We start from the raw sequence: 13716 nt of genomic DNA on the forward strand, positions 1-13716 counted from the left end.
AGGGCCACCGAGCGATTAAAGGCCGTCCCTTCCCCGGGGCATTTCTCCCGCCGCCGCGCCTGTACCCACACTGTGATGGCCTGGTTGCCACTCCTGCCGTTCCTGCCGGCCCTGCTGCTGCTGCTCCAAGTCCCCACGGCGGCGCACGCGTCCCCGCTGGGCACACTCCCCGAGGGGACAGCCCCCTGCAAGGTAGGAGCAGCGACGCTGCGGGTGGGTGGGCGGGGACCGGCGCCCGGGACGGGCTGGCAGCTCGTTTCCTATCCCCAGACGTGGCCGGGGCAGCCTGGGGTCTGGAGGGAACACGCGCCGTCAGTGCGGAAACCCCCCTATTTACGGTAATCCCAGGCAGTGTGGCCATACTCTCCGAGTCCTTTCGCTTTCCCATCTCAGGCTGAGGACGCCCCGCTGTCCCCACCCCGTCTCCCGCTGCGCTCGCCCCGCTCGAGGGTGCTTGAGCACCTGCTGAGTACATCTGATATGGGAATGGGGTCTTCCCTTGGAAGCCAGGGGAAGCCTGCCTATGGCACCCGCACCCACTAGGTGCTGCCTACCGGATGCACTTCGGCCAGGGAAGAGCTCCAGTGCTTCTGGTGCTCAGCAAACATGCCCGGGAGGCTGAGCGACTTGCTCACAAATCTGGGCGCCTGCCGCCCTTTAGCTAGAGCCGGAAGTTGGTACTTAACTAGGTGCCACCTCCGCAGGGGACTTGGGAGGGGTTCATGTGGGCCCCTTGGGAGGAAGAGGAGTCAGAGAAGGTGTATGGCCAAGGCTCTGGGCATGAAGTGGCAACATAAGATCATCCATTAGTCTCCTGTGGTATGCACCTCCAGGAAGGTAGGACTGAGGTCAGAGATCTCAAGTGTGCTTGCCTCCAGTCCTTACTGCATCAGGTTCCCCTGGGCCAGAGGTTTCACCTCACTTGGAAGAAAGTAAGAGCTATGCAAGTGCCTACTGTATGCAAGTCTGTTGTGTCCATTTTGAAGCCTAACAGATTTAGGGATTCGGTAAAGCCTTAGAGTCAGGAGTGCGTTCAGGATGGAGCACTTACTGTTTGCAGCTCCCTTTCTGCAAGAGAACCAAGCAAGGCCACACCTGCTTCCCTTCTCTTCCTCCCGCACAGGCTGGTGCCCTGTGCCCACAGGTGTCCCTTGGGAAGTCCAACTCACCACCTGTCAACGTGAGCCTCTACTACGAGGCGCTGTGCCCTGGCTGCCGGTACTTCCTGATCCGAGAGCTGTTCCCAACATGGCTGATGGTTATGGAGATCCTCAACGTCACACTGGTGCCCTATGGAAATGCCAGGGTACGTGGGAGCTGGGGAAACTGAGGCGTGTGGCCAGGGTTGGGAGGCACCTGGCCAGCTGGCCAGCATTCACCCCACTGCCTTCCAGGAGCAGAATGTCAGCGGCAGGTGGGAGTTCACGTGCCAGCATGGGGAGGAGGAGTGCAAGCTCAACAAGGTGGAGGTGAGCAGTGCCCCCAGTCTGTGTGGAGGGCACAGAGGCCCAGGAGGCTGCAGGTGGTAGCGAAGCTGAAATCCAGACTCAGAGAGGCTTGGAACCAGCTCCCTCCCCTGCCTGTGTGCCTCCATTTTACCATAACTCCATCCATTGCTTCATTATTGGACCCCCATGATTATTACCAGAGGGACCTTGGGGTGCTCTGTGCCCCCCTGATGACTTTGCCTGCCCACTCCCCACCCCCAGGCCTGCCTGTTGGACAAGCTGGAGAGTGACATCGCTTTCCTAACCATTGTCTGCTTAGAGGTAATGGACGAAATGGAGAAAAATCTAAAGCCAGTAAGTAACACCCCTTATTTGGCCTGTGTTGGGGGACCATGGCCTTCCCTGCTCTCAGACCCCAGTTCAAGCCCTGGCCCCAACCACTACCCTCTGTGTAGGCCCGGGGAAATACTGTTCCCTCTCTAAGCCTCAATCTCTGGATCCAGGGAAGGAAGATCTTCTGGGGGCATGGGGAGATCAGAGAGTGCTCTCTCTAGGGGGAGCCTCTGAGCAGGACTCCTAGGAATAAGAATGTGCAGGGACACAGACGATGATTGTCCTCTGGGGTATGGGGATGACAGGACGGGCCTACCCACCTCCCTGGAGGATTATGAAAAAGATCTCCCAAAGGAATGACTCATCTGCCCTGATCATTTATTCATTCATCAAACATTCAGGCCACCCAAGAAGCCTCACCTTAAGACACCGCAGCCCTGCAGAAGCATAGTGGGGCTGGCAGAGCATAGAGCAGGAGGGAGCCCTCAGGAGAGGCTGAGGAAACTGAAGGATGAGTGTTCCTGGTGGAGGGAATAGCATAGATGGAAGCTCTGAGGAAAACGTAGAGGTCAAGGGCTGCTGGTCTGGTCATAAGGGACTCAGGAGCATAGGGGACCCCCACTCAGGCATGTATGAAGCACTTGCTGTTTGCAAGCATTGTTGCATTGCTGTGGACCCACTGGCCCCTGTTGCCACTAAGGAAACAGAAACTTGATTTGGGGGCCAATGGGGAGATAACAGGGAGAGAGCTGAGGTTCACTGGCCCTCCTCTGTCCTCAGTGCCTGCAGGTGTATGCCCCAGATGTGTCCGCAGATAGCATCATGGAGTGCGCAATGGGAGACCGGGGCACACAGCTCTTGCATGTGAACGCCCAACTTACAGATGCTCTGGAGCCACCCCACGAGTATGTGCCTTGGGTCGTCGTCAATGGGGTAAGAAACACTTGTAGCCCTCTGATCAGCCCCCAGGCAGGGAGGGACCAAGGTAATGGATGTGCTCACCAGTCTGGGAGGCAGGAGACAGGGCCAGCCAGACTCAGGGCCATTTTTAGCCCCTTCTGGGCTTGGCATGGTTGGTAAGGGCAGGTGGCACTGGTGACCTTTGGTCTTGCTTTGTGCAGAAACCTTTGGGTGAGAAGAGCCAGCTCCTACCCCTTGTGTGCCAGTTGTACCAGGTAAGTCACACAGGCAACAGAGGGATCCAGCGAGTGGGGCTAGGTCTCCTTTCAGGCCCCCAACTCATGACTGCCTCCTCCAGGGTAAGAAGCCGGATGCCTGCTCACTCATGGCCAGCTCCCACAGGGACGTCTGCCTCAAGTGATGGCCTTGGACGTCTGACCGAGGACTGCCTCGGTCCTTGGAGGGAACTGATGGAAGAAGAATGAGCTCCCACTGGCCCCCATTTTTCTGATCCCTGACTCACCAGCTATGGCTCTCGATCTAGATAACTTACACATTCCATGAAGTCCAACTCAAAATTTTGCCCCAAGATCAAGAATCTTGCCCCACCAAAAATGGTGCTACGTTGAAATGAGCTTAATAAACCTTTCCAGATGCTGTGACAACATCCCTTCATTTCTTCTACCACCCCCGCCTGTGACAACTGCTATTTTCCTGTTTCTATGAGTTTTACTTTTTTAGATTCCACAAATAAGTAAGATCATACAATACTTGTCCTTCTCTGTCTGATTTATTTCACTCAGCATAATGTCTTCCAGGTTCCTCCATGTTGTCACAAATAACAGGATTTCCTTCTCTTGTTTTTTATGGTCAAATAAGATTTGTGTTGTCCCTTTTGTTTAAAAGAATCTCAAAGAAAGAACTTCCTTTGCAGGTCTAATTAGATTTGCTTGGCTAATTTACATAGGTGCCGCAAGCATTCAGCTTGCTTTGCTGGAAGTTTCCACTAAAAAATCTCAGGTTGGACTTTGAAAAGCCTCTATCGTTGGCTAACTAAAGGTGAGAAATTCTACCGGGTTTCACCTGCCGTATCTATGCCTCTTGATATCCCTGAAACGTTACAAGGACCGCGGAGGGCCAGGACCATCCTGTAAGGCAGACTGCGAATCAGGTATGAACAAGTTTTCCTATGAGGATTTTGTAACACAGCATTCAAAAGTGAAACTTGTTTTCTTGAATGTGGTTGCCAAAGTTTGTTGATTTTTTTCTTTTTTAAGATTTTATGTATTTATTTCTAGAGAGAGGAAGGAAGGTAGAAAGAGAGGGAGTGAAACATCAATGTGTGGTTGCCTCTTGCGCACTCGTGCAGGGGAGGCTGCCCACAACCTAGACATCTGCCCTGACTGAGAACTGAACCGGCAACCCCCTGTTTCTCAGGCTGGCGGTCAATCCACTGAGCTATCCCGGCCAGGGCTTACAAAGTTTTTTTTTTTAACCATGTTGGAGGATTTCCATTAAGATGCAGTAAAATCTAAAGTCTGGAATATCAGGCTGAGGTACTTGAGAGCAATAGGAAGTGCTGAAAGTAATTTTTCAAAAAAAAAAGGTAAAATCATGACTCTCATACAGATGTCAAAATGAGCATATGTTAAAAATTATTAACTGATTATTAATGAGAACTGTTCAGGTGTTAACACCATATTAAAGGAGATCCAAAGAGCAGACAAATCAGGAATATTTAAATGAACATGCAAAGTAAGGCAAAAATAATTGGGGGAGACTGTCTCTCCACCTGACAGAATACATTTGCATGTCCATAGGCAAAAATTATTTTTTGCTGTTATCAAGTATAACTACCGAGTTTATAAAAAGTTCCCATAGAATCAGAATTGGAATATACTGAAGAGTGTCCTACACTCTTAATATAGCACAATTTTTTTTTGTAAATTTCCATCCAATAACTAGTTTAGATTTTACAGGCCATACCCTTTGTTGCAACTCCTTGTACGGAGAGGAAACAACACAGAAACAAGTGGGCATGCCTGTGTTCCAATAAAGCTGTATGTTAATGACACATATGTTTGAATTTCACATAATTTTCACATTACCCAGAATATTTTGATTTTTCCTGAACAATGCAAAAATGTAAGAAATATTCTTAGCTCGTGGGCCTCACAAAAGAGGTACTAACAGGGTTTGGCCCTCAGGCTGTAGTTTGCATTTGTGACACGCTATTCCTGTGGATAATGCATAGGTTTCCGTTGAAACTCACATTTTCCCTTACAGTAACAAAGGAAATAACATGGGTATATAATGATTTGTGCAGCAGAAGGGTTGCTGCGAATTAAGTTAATGCACGTTTTGTGCTCCGAGTAGTGCCTAACACTTTTATTTATTATTCTGGATCTAAGGTCAGATACTCAGCTAAAGTCAAGACCAAAGTCAATTTCTGGACCTGACACCCACTGGGCTTCCCCCCAATACCTTGAGTCTTTGCGGGATTATACAATACTTCTCTCTAGCTGACCCGGACATAGGTCTGAATTCCCTCTCAGGAATGCCGTGGGGATCTGGGTGTCTATCTGGAGGGCTACTAGACTAGAGCTTGTGGTAACTGCCTAAGATTGGCCATTTTAACGCGGGAGGCGGGACGACTGGCGTAACTGTGGTCTGAGATTGGCCAATGCGGTACTGAACTAATAAATAAGAGGGAGGTGACTGCTACCCAGAGGCCGGTGCAGAAAGGGACAAGGAAACGCAAGTGAGCAATTGGCACGTGTGGTGGGGTCTAGGCTTGCTTTGATTGGTCTGTACTCTATGCGCGACGTCGTTCACCGATTGGCTAAGGAATGGAATGCCAGTCTTTTATTGGCTAATATCTCTCGGGGCGGGCAAAGTGGAGAACCGAGCTGTTGGCGCTTGGTCAGCATTTGGGCGTCCCGGGCGCGGCCGGACGCTTGATTGGTTGGCACAGGCTGTTGGTCCGGCGCTCCAGTTCCTGGGTCCCCACGCACGCGATGGCAGTCGGTGGCTGGCGCTGGCTGCGTGGCCTATGGGCAGCGGGGCAGCCTATGTTCCAAGGCCGTGCGCTGCTCGTTACCAACACACTGGGTTGCGGCGTTCTCATGGCGGCTGGGGACGGCGCACGCCAGTCCTGGGAGATCCGCGCTCGGCCCGGCCAGAAATTCGACCCAAGGCGCTCAGGTAAGGAGGCCGTTCCCACCCTTGATCCCGGGGAACCTTTGACTCCGACCTCAGATTTGGAAACCTTGGGACCAGGCCCGTGGCCATAACCCCTAATCCGTGGCCTGAGTCCTGCTTGATCTCTACGTGCATCCTATAACCTGACAGCCCCTACCCGTGTCTCCCTTCCAACCCTGAGTTCTCCGCTTCTTCCCACCCCGGGTCTTCCTCCCCTTCCATAACTGGGATTTCTGTCCATTCCCACCTTTGGAGTCTCGTCCCCGCCCAACCCCTCTTACGCTTCAGCACTAAGCCTGGGAAGCTGTACCTGGGGTAATCAAGGGCGTGCAGCATCTGGACCCCGACAGCCTGGGATTGTGCCCTGGCCCCAGAGTTCCCTACCCTCTGTTTCGGTTTCCTCCTCTGGAAATAGGGGCTATGGTGGAATCCCCTCCTAGGGGGTGGTTTACCCAGGGAGGGAGTGCACTGGGGACTTTAAGGGACTGATATGGCCACCCTGACTCTTGGATTGCCCTCAGTGAGCATGTTTGCTGTGGGCTGCAGCATGGGCCCCTTCCTACACTACTGGTATCTCTGGCTGGACCGCCTGTTCCCTGCATCTGGCCTTCGTGGGCTTCCAAACGTCCTCAGGAAGGTCCTCATCGACCAGCTGGTGGCCTCTCCCCTGCTGGGTGTCTGGTACTTCTTGGGTAAGGAGCCTCATTGAGCTTGAGCTTTGCAAACCCTTATAGGTCAGGAGGAGCAGAGCCAGCCTTGCATTAAGGATGCCGAGGCCCATTCTGATGCACCTCCTGTGCAGGTGGTCCTGGACTGGAGGCTGGGTCACAGTGGTGACAGGAAAGACCTGGTGGGGACAGGTGTGAATGGTAGAATCAAAAACAAGGGTGCTAAGTGTAGGAGGGATGAGGACAGTGTCTAATGGGGCTGCCTGGGGTGGGGTTTGGGAAGGGTTGCCAAAGGAGAGGAACTCAGCTGAGATTTGAAGGAGCCAGCAGGCAGAGGAACAGCCAAAAGAAGAGGAGCAGAGACTGGGGTTCAGTGAGGCACAGTCACCCTAGCCCTTGCCTCTGGGAAGAAAGTCCTCACCTGTTCCCCACCCTCTAGGCATAGCTTCCTCATCTGCTGAAAGACAGGTAATAAAATAGCTTCAGGGTTGGATGAGCAGAGGAAACAAAGGGGGAAAAATTGGGACAACCATACAGAATAACAATAAAACGTGACTTAAAAAAACAGCTTCAGCATCAGGAAGGATGTCTTCTTTTGGATGCACCTAAGGAATCTCCTTAGGATCTTCCTTCGGATCTCGCTCACTGGGACCCACTTGATCGTGTTGTTTCCCCACACCCGCCACCTGCTGTACTGCCCTTCCACTGCAAGGCTGTTAAATGTCAGGTCCCCTTGCCTGGAACCGTCTGTCCCTGAGGGGTCCCACCCCACTGGCTCCATCAGTGGGACTCCTCAGCCTCTGACACTCTCATTTCCTTGCCAGGTCTTGGCAGCCTAGAGGGCCAGTCCCTGGAAGAGAGTTGCCAGGAGCTGCAGGACAAGTTCTGGGAATTCTACAAGGTGGGCATGTCATCCCAGGCCCCCACCCCCATTCATTCACCTTCCCCTTACTTCTGTCCCACCCCACCCCTCACAGCTTCCTGGCTGCCGCCCTTACTGCACTCTTTCCCTCCCCACAGGCTGATTGGTGCGTGTGGCCTGCTGCGCAGCTAGTGAACTTCCTCTTTGTGCCACCCCAGTTCCGAGTCACCTACATCAATGGCCTGACACTGGGCTGGGACACATACCTCTCCTACCTGAAGTACCGGGTGAGTACATTGGACAGACCAGGCACCCAGGAGCCATATGGCTTCTCAGGGGCCATACGTGTGAGCCCCAAATGGCAGTACAGCCCCCCTCCAGGGTGAGAGCCTCCTGTGGCCTGGACACACCACACCCCACAGTGGGCAGGTGGGGGTAGGGGTGCAGGGGGAGCTGCCCACCAGCAGGGTGAAGACTGAGCCCCTCTCAACTGCCTAACAGGACCTCGGCCAGGTCTCTGCAGCATCTTTTCGGCGAGGCTGACCCCAGGCAAGTGGAGGGCTTGGTGAGAAGCCTGAAGGCATGAATGTGGTGTGTGACCCTCTTGTGTGGACAGATCCCTGGCCGCCTGACACGCCCAGCATGAGTGGTACTGGGCAGACTGACTTCTAACCCACCTGGGGAGGAAGGGGAATGGGTCTGCAGCAGGCCAGGGTCCTCGGCCAAGTTCCAGTCCCACCCTCACACCTAGGCACCTGGTTGGGCTGCTCCTTCCAAGCCCTCGTTTCCCCATCTGGAACGCAACCATGAAAATGTAGTCATCCCTCCTGACTGGGAGCCTCTGACCAGGATGCCTCATCCTCAGCACTTGGACCCAGCCCCTCAACACTGCTGTGGGCTGGGCTCTGAGCCCTGGAAGAGAGGTGGGAACATCGCCTGTCTTCTGTGAGCAGGGCCTAGCCTGGAGCTGGCCCCCAGGATCTGGACCTTTAGGCAGAGCCAGGCAGCACCAGGGTTCTGTTCTGGTCATGGACTGTGTAAACTTCATTAAATTCTCTCTAATCGAAAGTCTCTCGACTGACCACAGCCAGCACTGGCAGGCGGAACTCATCAACACAACATCGTCCATTTGTTTTATTGGGTGTGTGTAGTGTTGTCATGACATCTCCTAGGGGCACATTTGACACTCATGACATCAGACAAGTCTCTGTGTGGGGGGAGGGGTGTGTTCTCAGGGTGGTGAGTAACCACAGCAGCCCCCTCTCCAAAAAAAGGTAGGACTTGGGGGCCAGGAGCCAGGTGGGCCACTGTGGGGCTCTGGCCCACCCTGTGGTCCCTGCTGAGACCCCACCATGGCCTTGGCCCACCAAGGGGCTGGCAGGCCTGGCTACCTCCCATCACCTGGTCACCCTGCCCTCAGGTACATCTGGCCCCCTCTTCAAATCTGAGAACTATTGATGGGGTGAATTTTAAAAAGGTGGGGTCTGGAGAAGAGGGCAATGGGTGAATTCGAGGGCCACAACAAGCCACGGCAGAGCAAAGGCAGGGCTGTATGTACAGGGTGGGGTACAGGGGGTGATGGAGTCAAGCCCCCAGGGAACATCTCCAATAAATAAATAAATAGCTACAATAATAAATAAGGGTGAAGGGCTAAGTCGGGAAGTTGGGGCAGGGGTCTTGTGCCCATGGCCAGGTGGGGTCTGGTGGGGGCGGGGAGGGCAGGGATGGGTGGGCCAGCTCTCAGCAGGCGCAGTCCTGGTGTGGAGGCGCCTGCTGGTCCGTGAGCTGTGGACCCTGCTTGGCGCCTGTGACAGCAGGGTCAGCTGTGTCCAGTGACTCGGACATCTTTTCGCAGATGACATCTACCAGGCGCTCAAAGGTCTGCTTGACGTTAATGTTGTCCTTGGCACTTGCCTCAAAGAACTCAAACCCTGTGGTCAGGGGAGGGAGGAGTGAAGACCCTGGGCACCCCCCTCCCAGAAACATTTCTCTGAGGCCAGAAATACCTGGAAGTTCCCAGGGCCCACTGAACTGTAAAGGCACTGGCAAGTCCCTCGGGAAGTAATGTTGAGCTGGGTCAGCCCTGTATTTCCTGTGCTCCTTGCTTTGCCCTAAAACTGTCCCCTTCTCACGGTCCCCAAGGCTCTGGCAAGACTCACTCCCCTGCCCCCACCACCAGCCCAGTCCCATACACTGTCCCTGGCAGCCTCTGACACTCAAATCCAGCCATGCCCACCCCTATTCACACTCTCAGTGGCTCCCTATTGCCCTCAAAAGAGTCTCAGCTCTTTAGCACATGGCCAGGCCCTGCATGATTGGCCACATTTCATCCCAACGACCCTCACGTTGCAGCTGTGTAAAAATACCTGGTAAAATGCACAGGATCTTTCCCACCTCCAGCCTTTGCCCAAGCTGTTCCCTCTGCCTGAAGGACCACCTTTTCTTCAAGCACCAGATGCGATGTCCCCCCTCCACAAAGCCTTCTTGTAGGCGTTTCCCATGGGACTTCCCCAGCCTGGGTCCCCCTCTCTCACAAAGCTGGAGGCCTCTTGAGGGCCCAGCAACACCCAGCATGAGGCTGGGCAGTGAGGGTGTCAGAATGAATCAGTAACCTCCTGCACAGTGAACTACAAACCTATCAAGATCTACTTCACATGGGTCCTGGGTCAAGGCCAGTTTGCAGAAAGCATAAATTGTCTGCATTCAAATCCAGACCCTACCCTGGCTTTGTTTGAAGACCCTGGGTGTGTCCCCTCCCCTCTCAGGGCCTCAGTGTCCCTCTTCTAGCCTGAAGGTGTCCAGCCCCTCTGAGCACTCACCAAGGTGGTCGGCCAGCTGCCGCCCACGTTCCGACGATACCACCCGTTCATCCTCCATGTCACACTTGTTCCCCACCAGCAGCACCTGGGCATTATCCCACGAGTAGGTCTTGATCTGGGTTGACCTGGAGGACAGGGCAACAGGGGCGGTTTAGGGCTGGGAGCATATGAGCTCCACTCCCTCATCCCATTCCCGGCCCCCAGCTCCCCATTATTCCATGAACCTGGCAGGTTTAGTTTCTCTTCTGCCAGAAAAACTGCTATCTCTGGGTGTCTGCTTCAGCACTTCCTTGATCTTCGAAATCTCTCTTTCAAGTAGCCTCTCTTCACCCCCCTCCCCAACCCCTCCCCCCAGAGAGAACTCCTTTCTCAGCAAAACCAGGAAAATTTTTAAAATGTATCATTACTTCTGGGCAGAAATATAAATGTTTTTGTCCTCTATAACCTGTGCAAACTCTCCTTATATGTTCTGTCGTTGCCCCCACCTGATTTTTTTTCTGTATGTTTAGTTTCTTTTTTTTTTTTTACCTGAAATCCTTTTTTCCCACTATTTTGAGCCAATGATGCTGTGTTTTAATGATTATAGACTGACAGCAGGTCTGGGGCCCTAATGTTGCTATTTACATATCTGCCAGGGGGCTGGGGTTCCCTCATCAGCTTACACCCTGGGCTTTGCACCAAACCCAGCTCAGAAAATGGTCTGAGAAGGGCTGAAGATGTGCTCACCAGTCCTGCACAGCGTTGAAGGACTCCTCGTTGGTGATGTCATACATGAGGATGAAGCCCATGGCACCCCGGTAGTAGGCTGTAGTGATGGTTCGGTACCGCTCTTGCCCTGCCGTGTCCTGGAGAAGAAGAGACAGGGTCAGATAGGACCCAGGTGTAAGATCCTTGATGGAAATGAGCCCTGAGATCTAGTCCAGCTCCTTCAAGACCCAGAGAGGAGTAGGAGCTTGCCCAGAGACACAGGGGGCCAGGGACAGCCAGCCAGCCGCCTGCACCAAGAATATGGTACTCGAACATCCTACAGAGTCTGGTACCTTCAGAATTGCTCCCTCAATCACCAATGTACATGTACAAGGCACTGCCCTGTGCCATACACCACACACTGGGCACTAGAGATAATTTGGCTGTAAACCAAATTGACAAAAATCGCTGCTCCTATGGAACTGACAATTCAATGTAGGAAACAGACAATAAATCCATAAAAGGGATAAAATGTATCCTATGTCAGAGAGCCATAAGGGCTGAGGGGGGAAACAAAGCCTGACAGGGATAGGCAGTGTGGGCTGGGGCAAGGTGCAGACACTTGAAGGAAGTAGGGAGAGAGCCGTGGGACAATCAGGAGAAGGACAATCCAGGCAGAGGGCACAGCCAGGCTGAAGACGCTGACATGGGACTGACCCAGGCAGGGTCTCCTAGGCCAGGGGAGGGGTGTGGAGTTTACCCTGCATGAGGTGGGAGCCCTGGGAGCTAACAGGCTCCTCTGGCCTCTGTGGGGTTGTGGGAGGCAGCCAGGTGACCCTAGGGGAGGTGACCATGGCTGTCCTAGACAATGAGGTTGGGGGCCAACATCCAGTGAAATCTCAAACAGACTCATATGAAAGAACTTGCAGGTGAGGAAATTGAGGCACTAAGTCCAGTGACGCTCCTGCAGATACCAAGTATAGGAAAGAACCCAGCACTGGCTCCTCCCGCAGCCCTGGAGCGAACCAATTAGGCTCTGATGGAGGAGCAGGGGCTTTCTCTTTTGTACCTTTGCTGCTCAGTAGGCACATGGTAATGCCCAGTTGTGTGAATGAATGAAAGATAGGAAAAGCTGGGGCTACTTTTCCCATAGGGGAGAATGGTAAAGCTGGGAATCCCCCAACTAGACTCACCCAGATCTGCAGCTTGATCCTCTTGTCATTGCGGTAGATGGTCTTGACCTTGAAGTCTATGCCCACAGTGCTGACAAAGGCAGGCGTGAAGGAATCGTCTGCATAGCGGAAGAGGAAGGACGTCTTGCCCACGCTGCTGTTACCAATGATGAGGATCTTGAACATGTAGTCGAAGTTCTGGTCCGAGGACTCCTTCTGCCCATAGCGCGAGTCTGTGGCTGACGCCATCTGGGGATGCAGGGCACAGGCTAGTGTGAGGGGTTCCCCTGCCATCCCCAAGCCCAGGCACAGGATGGAGAAAACACCAGAACCATGGAGAGGAACTAGCGTGCCACCAGAAGCCCCAGTACAAACTGTGGAGCCCAGGGCAGAGGGCCCGCTGTGACCTTGAAAGGAGGGGGAGGAGGGTATTTCACGGAGGAGCTCAGAGAAACCGGTATGGGGACACCCCTGTAGCCCCTTCAGCAGGTCTGTGCCCCAGGTCAGGCTGTAACCCTAAACCCTACGGCTGCGCCGGGAGGGGGTGACTGCGGTCGGCCCCGCCCCCCATCAATCATTTATGTTTCTCAGAACCCAACGCTGGAACACGTGGACAGTCCGCAGCGACACACATCTGTAGCCCCCCTTCCCCCCTGACTCCCAGGTTGGGGGAGTTCAAGCTGAGGCAGCTGCATAATGTAATAGGGGTGGAGCGTACACACAGTCACGTGCACACAGCAGGGCACCCACTCACCCGTGAACGCGCGTGCACATAAGGGTTGAACTCATTCGGACACAGAACAGAGACGCACGCAAACACTTGTCTGCACACCGACATGCATATACAAAGGTGCAAATCCACACACGCACACGGCACCCTCCACCCATGCAGGTGTGTGTACGTAACCCACACGGGTACGCATCCCCGTGTATGTACGAACACGGCCGTGCACGCACACGCACAATCCATGCGTCTCTCTCAAGAAGCGTGCAGCAAAGACACACTTGGGTCAGGACCCTCGCTGGATCACGTGGGCATACCCAGGTACACACGCAAGGGTACACGCAGACCAGCCGACACAGGCGGGCGCGCACACGCATGTTCACACTCCGTGCACGCGCACGCGCACGCACACGCACAGCTTCCCGCAAGGTACTCACCTCCCCTCCTCCTCCTCCGCCGCAGAGGAGGGGGTGGGGAATGAGGGTCCGGCAGTTGAGGGGAGTCTCCTACCCAGGTCCGAGACCGCCGCATCCTCCCTCCATTTAACCCCCGCCAACCTCGTCGACCATCCCCGCCAACCCATCAACCAAATGAAGGTTTCTTAGGTGCTTTAAGCGAGAGTGCAGCGGGCCGCCCAGGAGCTCACCTTGCCCTGCACAGATGCGGTAGCGACCTTAGAGACGGCGACTTTTTTGGCAGCGGCGGTGAGGAGCCCCCAGTGCGTTGATGTGGGGCTGCGCGGCAGCGGCTTGAGCCCCTGCAGTCTGCGGTGACGTCCTGCAAAGAGTGGGGCGGGGCCTCACATGCAGATATGGCAGTGACGCCATTCTGGGGCGGGGCTGCGCTGGAAGAAGTGGCCCACTGTTGCTCGCAGAGCTAGGAGGGGCGGGGCTCCCATGCAG

The 13716-nt window shown here is 54.2% G+C and overlaps 3 protein-coding genes across 7 annotated transcripts; 2 read left to right on the forward strand and 1 right to left on the reverse strand.

The window, feature by feature from the left end:
• On the forward strand, nt 1–3343 carry IFI30 (IFI30 lysosomal thiol reductase). The gene is made up of 7 exons (XM_028519579.2): nt 1–192; nt 1124–1306; nt 1395–1469; nt 1710–1802; nt 2562–2714; nt 2903–2956; nt 3040–3343. The coding sequence occupies exons 1-7, from the start codon at nt 76–78 to the stop codon at nt 3100–3102; spliced, it is 738 nt and encodes a 245-aa protein (XP_028375380.1). The 5' UTR covers nt 1–75; the 3' UTR covers nt 3103–3343.
• A 1528-nt stretch (nt 3344–4871) lies between these two features.
• On the forward strand, nt 4872–8498 carry MPV17L2 (MPV17 mitochondrial inner membrane protein like 2). Of its 3 annotated transcripts, none has more exons than XM_036032588.1 (5): nt 4872–5885; nt 6404–6574; nt 7375–7451; nt 7571–7794; nt 8164–8498. In XM_036032588.1, exons 1-5 carry the CDS (start codon nt 5699–5701, stop codon nt 8228–8230), a joined length of 726 nt encoding a protein of 241 aa, XP_035888481.1. In that variant the 5' UTR covers nt 4872–5698; the 3' UTR covers nt 8231–8498. The 3 variants fall into 3 exon arrangements, with proteins under 3 accessions (XP_035888481.1, XP_035888480.1, XP_028375386.1); XM_036032587.1 differs by having other exon boundaries at nt 4879–5885; nt 7914–8498; XM_028519585.2 differs by having other exon boundaries at nt 4885–5885; nt 7571–7699; nt 7914–8498.
• A 27-nt stretch (nt 8499–8525) lies between these two features.
• On the reverse strand, nt 8526–13618 carry RAB3A (RAB3A, member RAS oncogene family). Of its 3 annotated transcripts, none has more exons than XM_036032591.1 (5): nt 13488–13618; nt 12112–12339; nt 10958–11076; nt 10232–10356; nt 8526–9343 (listed from the first exon to the last, which is right to left on the reverse strand). In XM_036032591.1, the coding sequence occupies exons 2-5, from the start codon at nt 12337–12339 to the stop codon at nt 9153–9155; spliced, it is 663 nt and encodes a 220-aa protein (XP_035888484.1). In that variant the 5' UTR covers nt 13488–13618; the 3' UTR covers nt 8526–9152. The 3 variants fall into 3 exon arrangements, with proteins under 3 accessions (XP_035888484.1, XP_035888483.1, XP_028375381.1); XM_036032590.1 differs by having other exon boundaries at nt 13466–13618; XM_028519580.2 differs by having other exon boundaries at nt 13461–13617.
• Nucleotides 13619–13716: the final 98 nt, after the last annotated feature.

The sequence above is a fragment of the Phyllostomus discolor genome, chromosome 8, assembly GCF_004126475.2.
Source record: "Phyllostomus discolor isolate MPI-MPIP mPhyDis1 chromosome 8, mPhyDis1.pri.v3, whole genome shotgun sequence".
NCBI lineage: Eukaryota > Metazoa > Chordata > Mammalia > Chiroptera > Phyllostomidae > Phyllostomus > Phyllostomus discolor.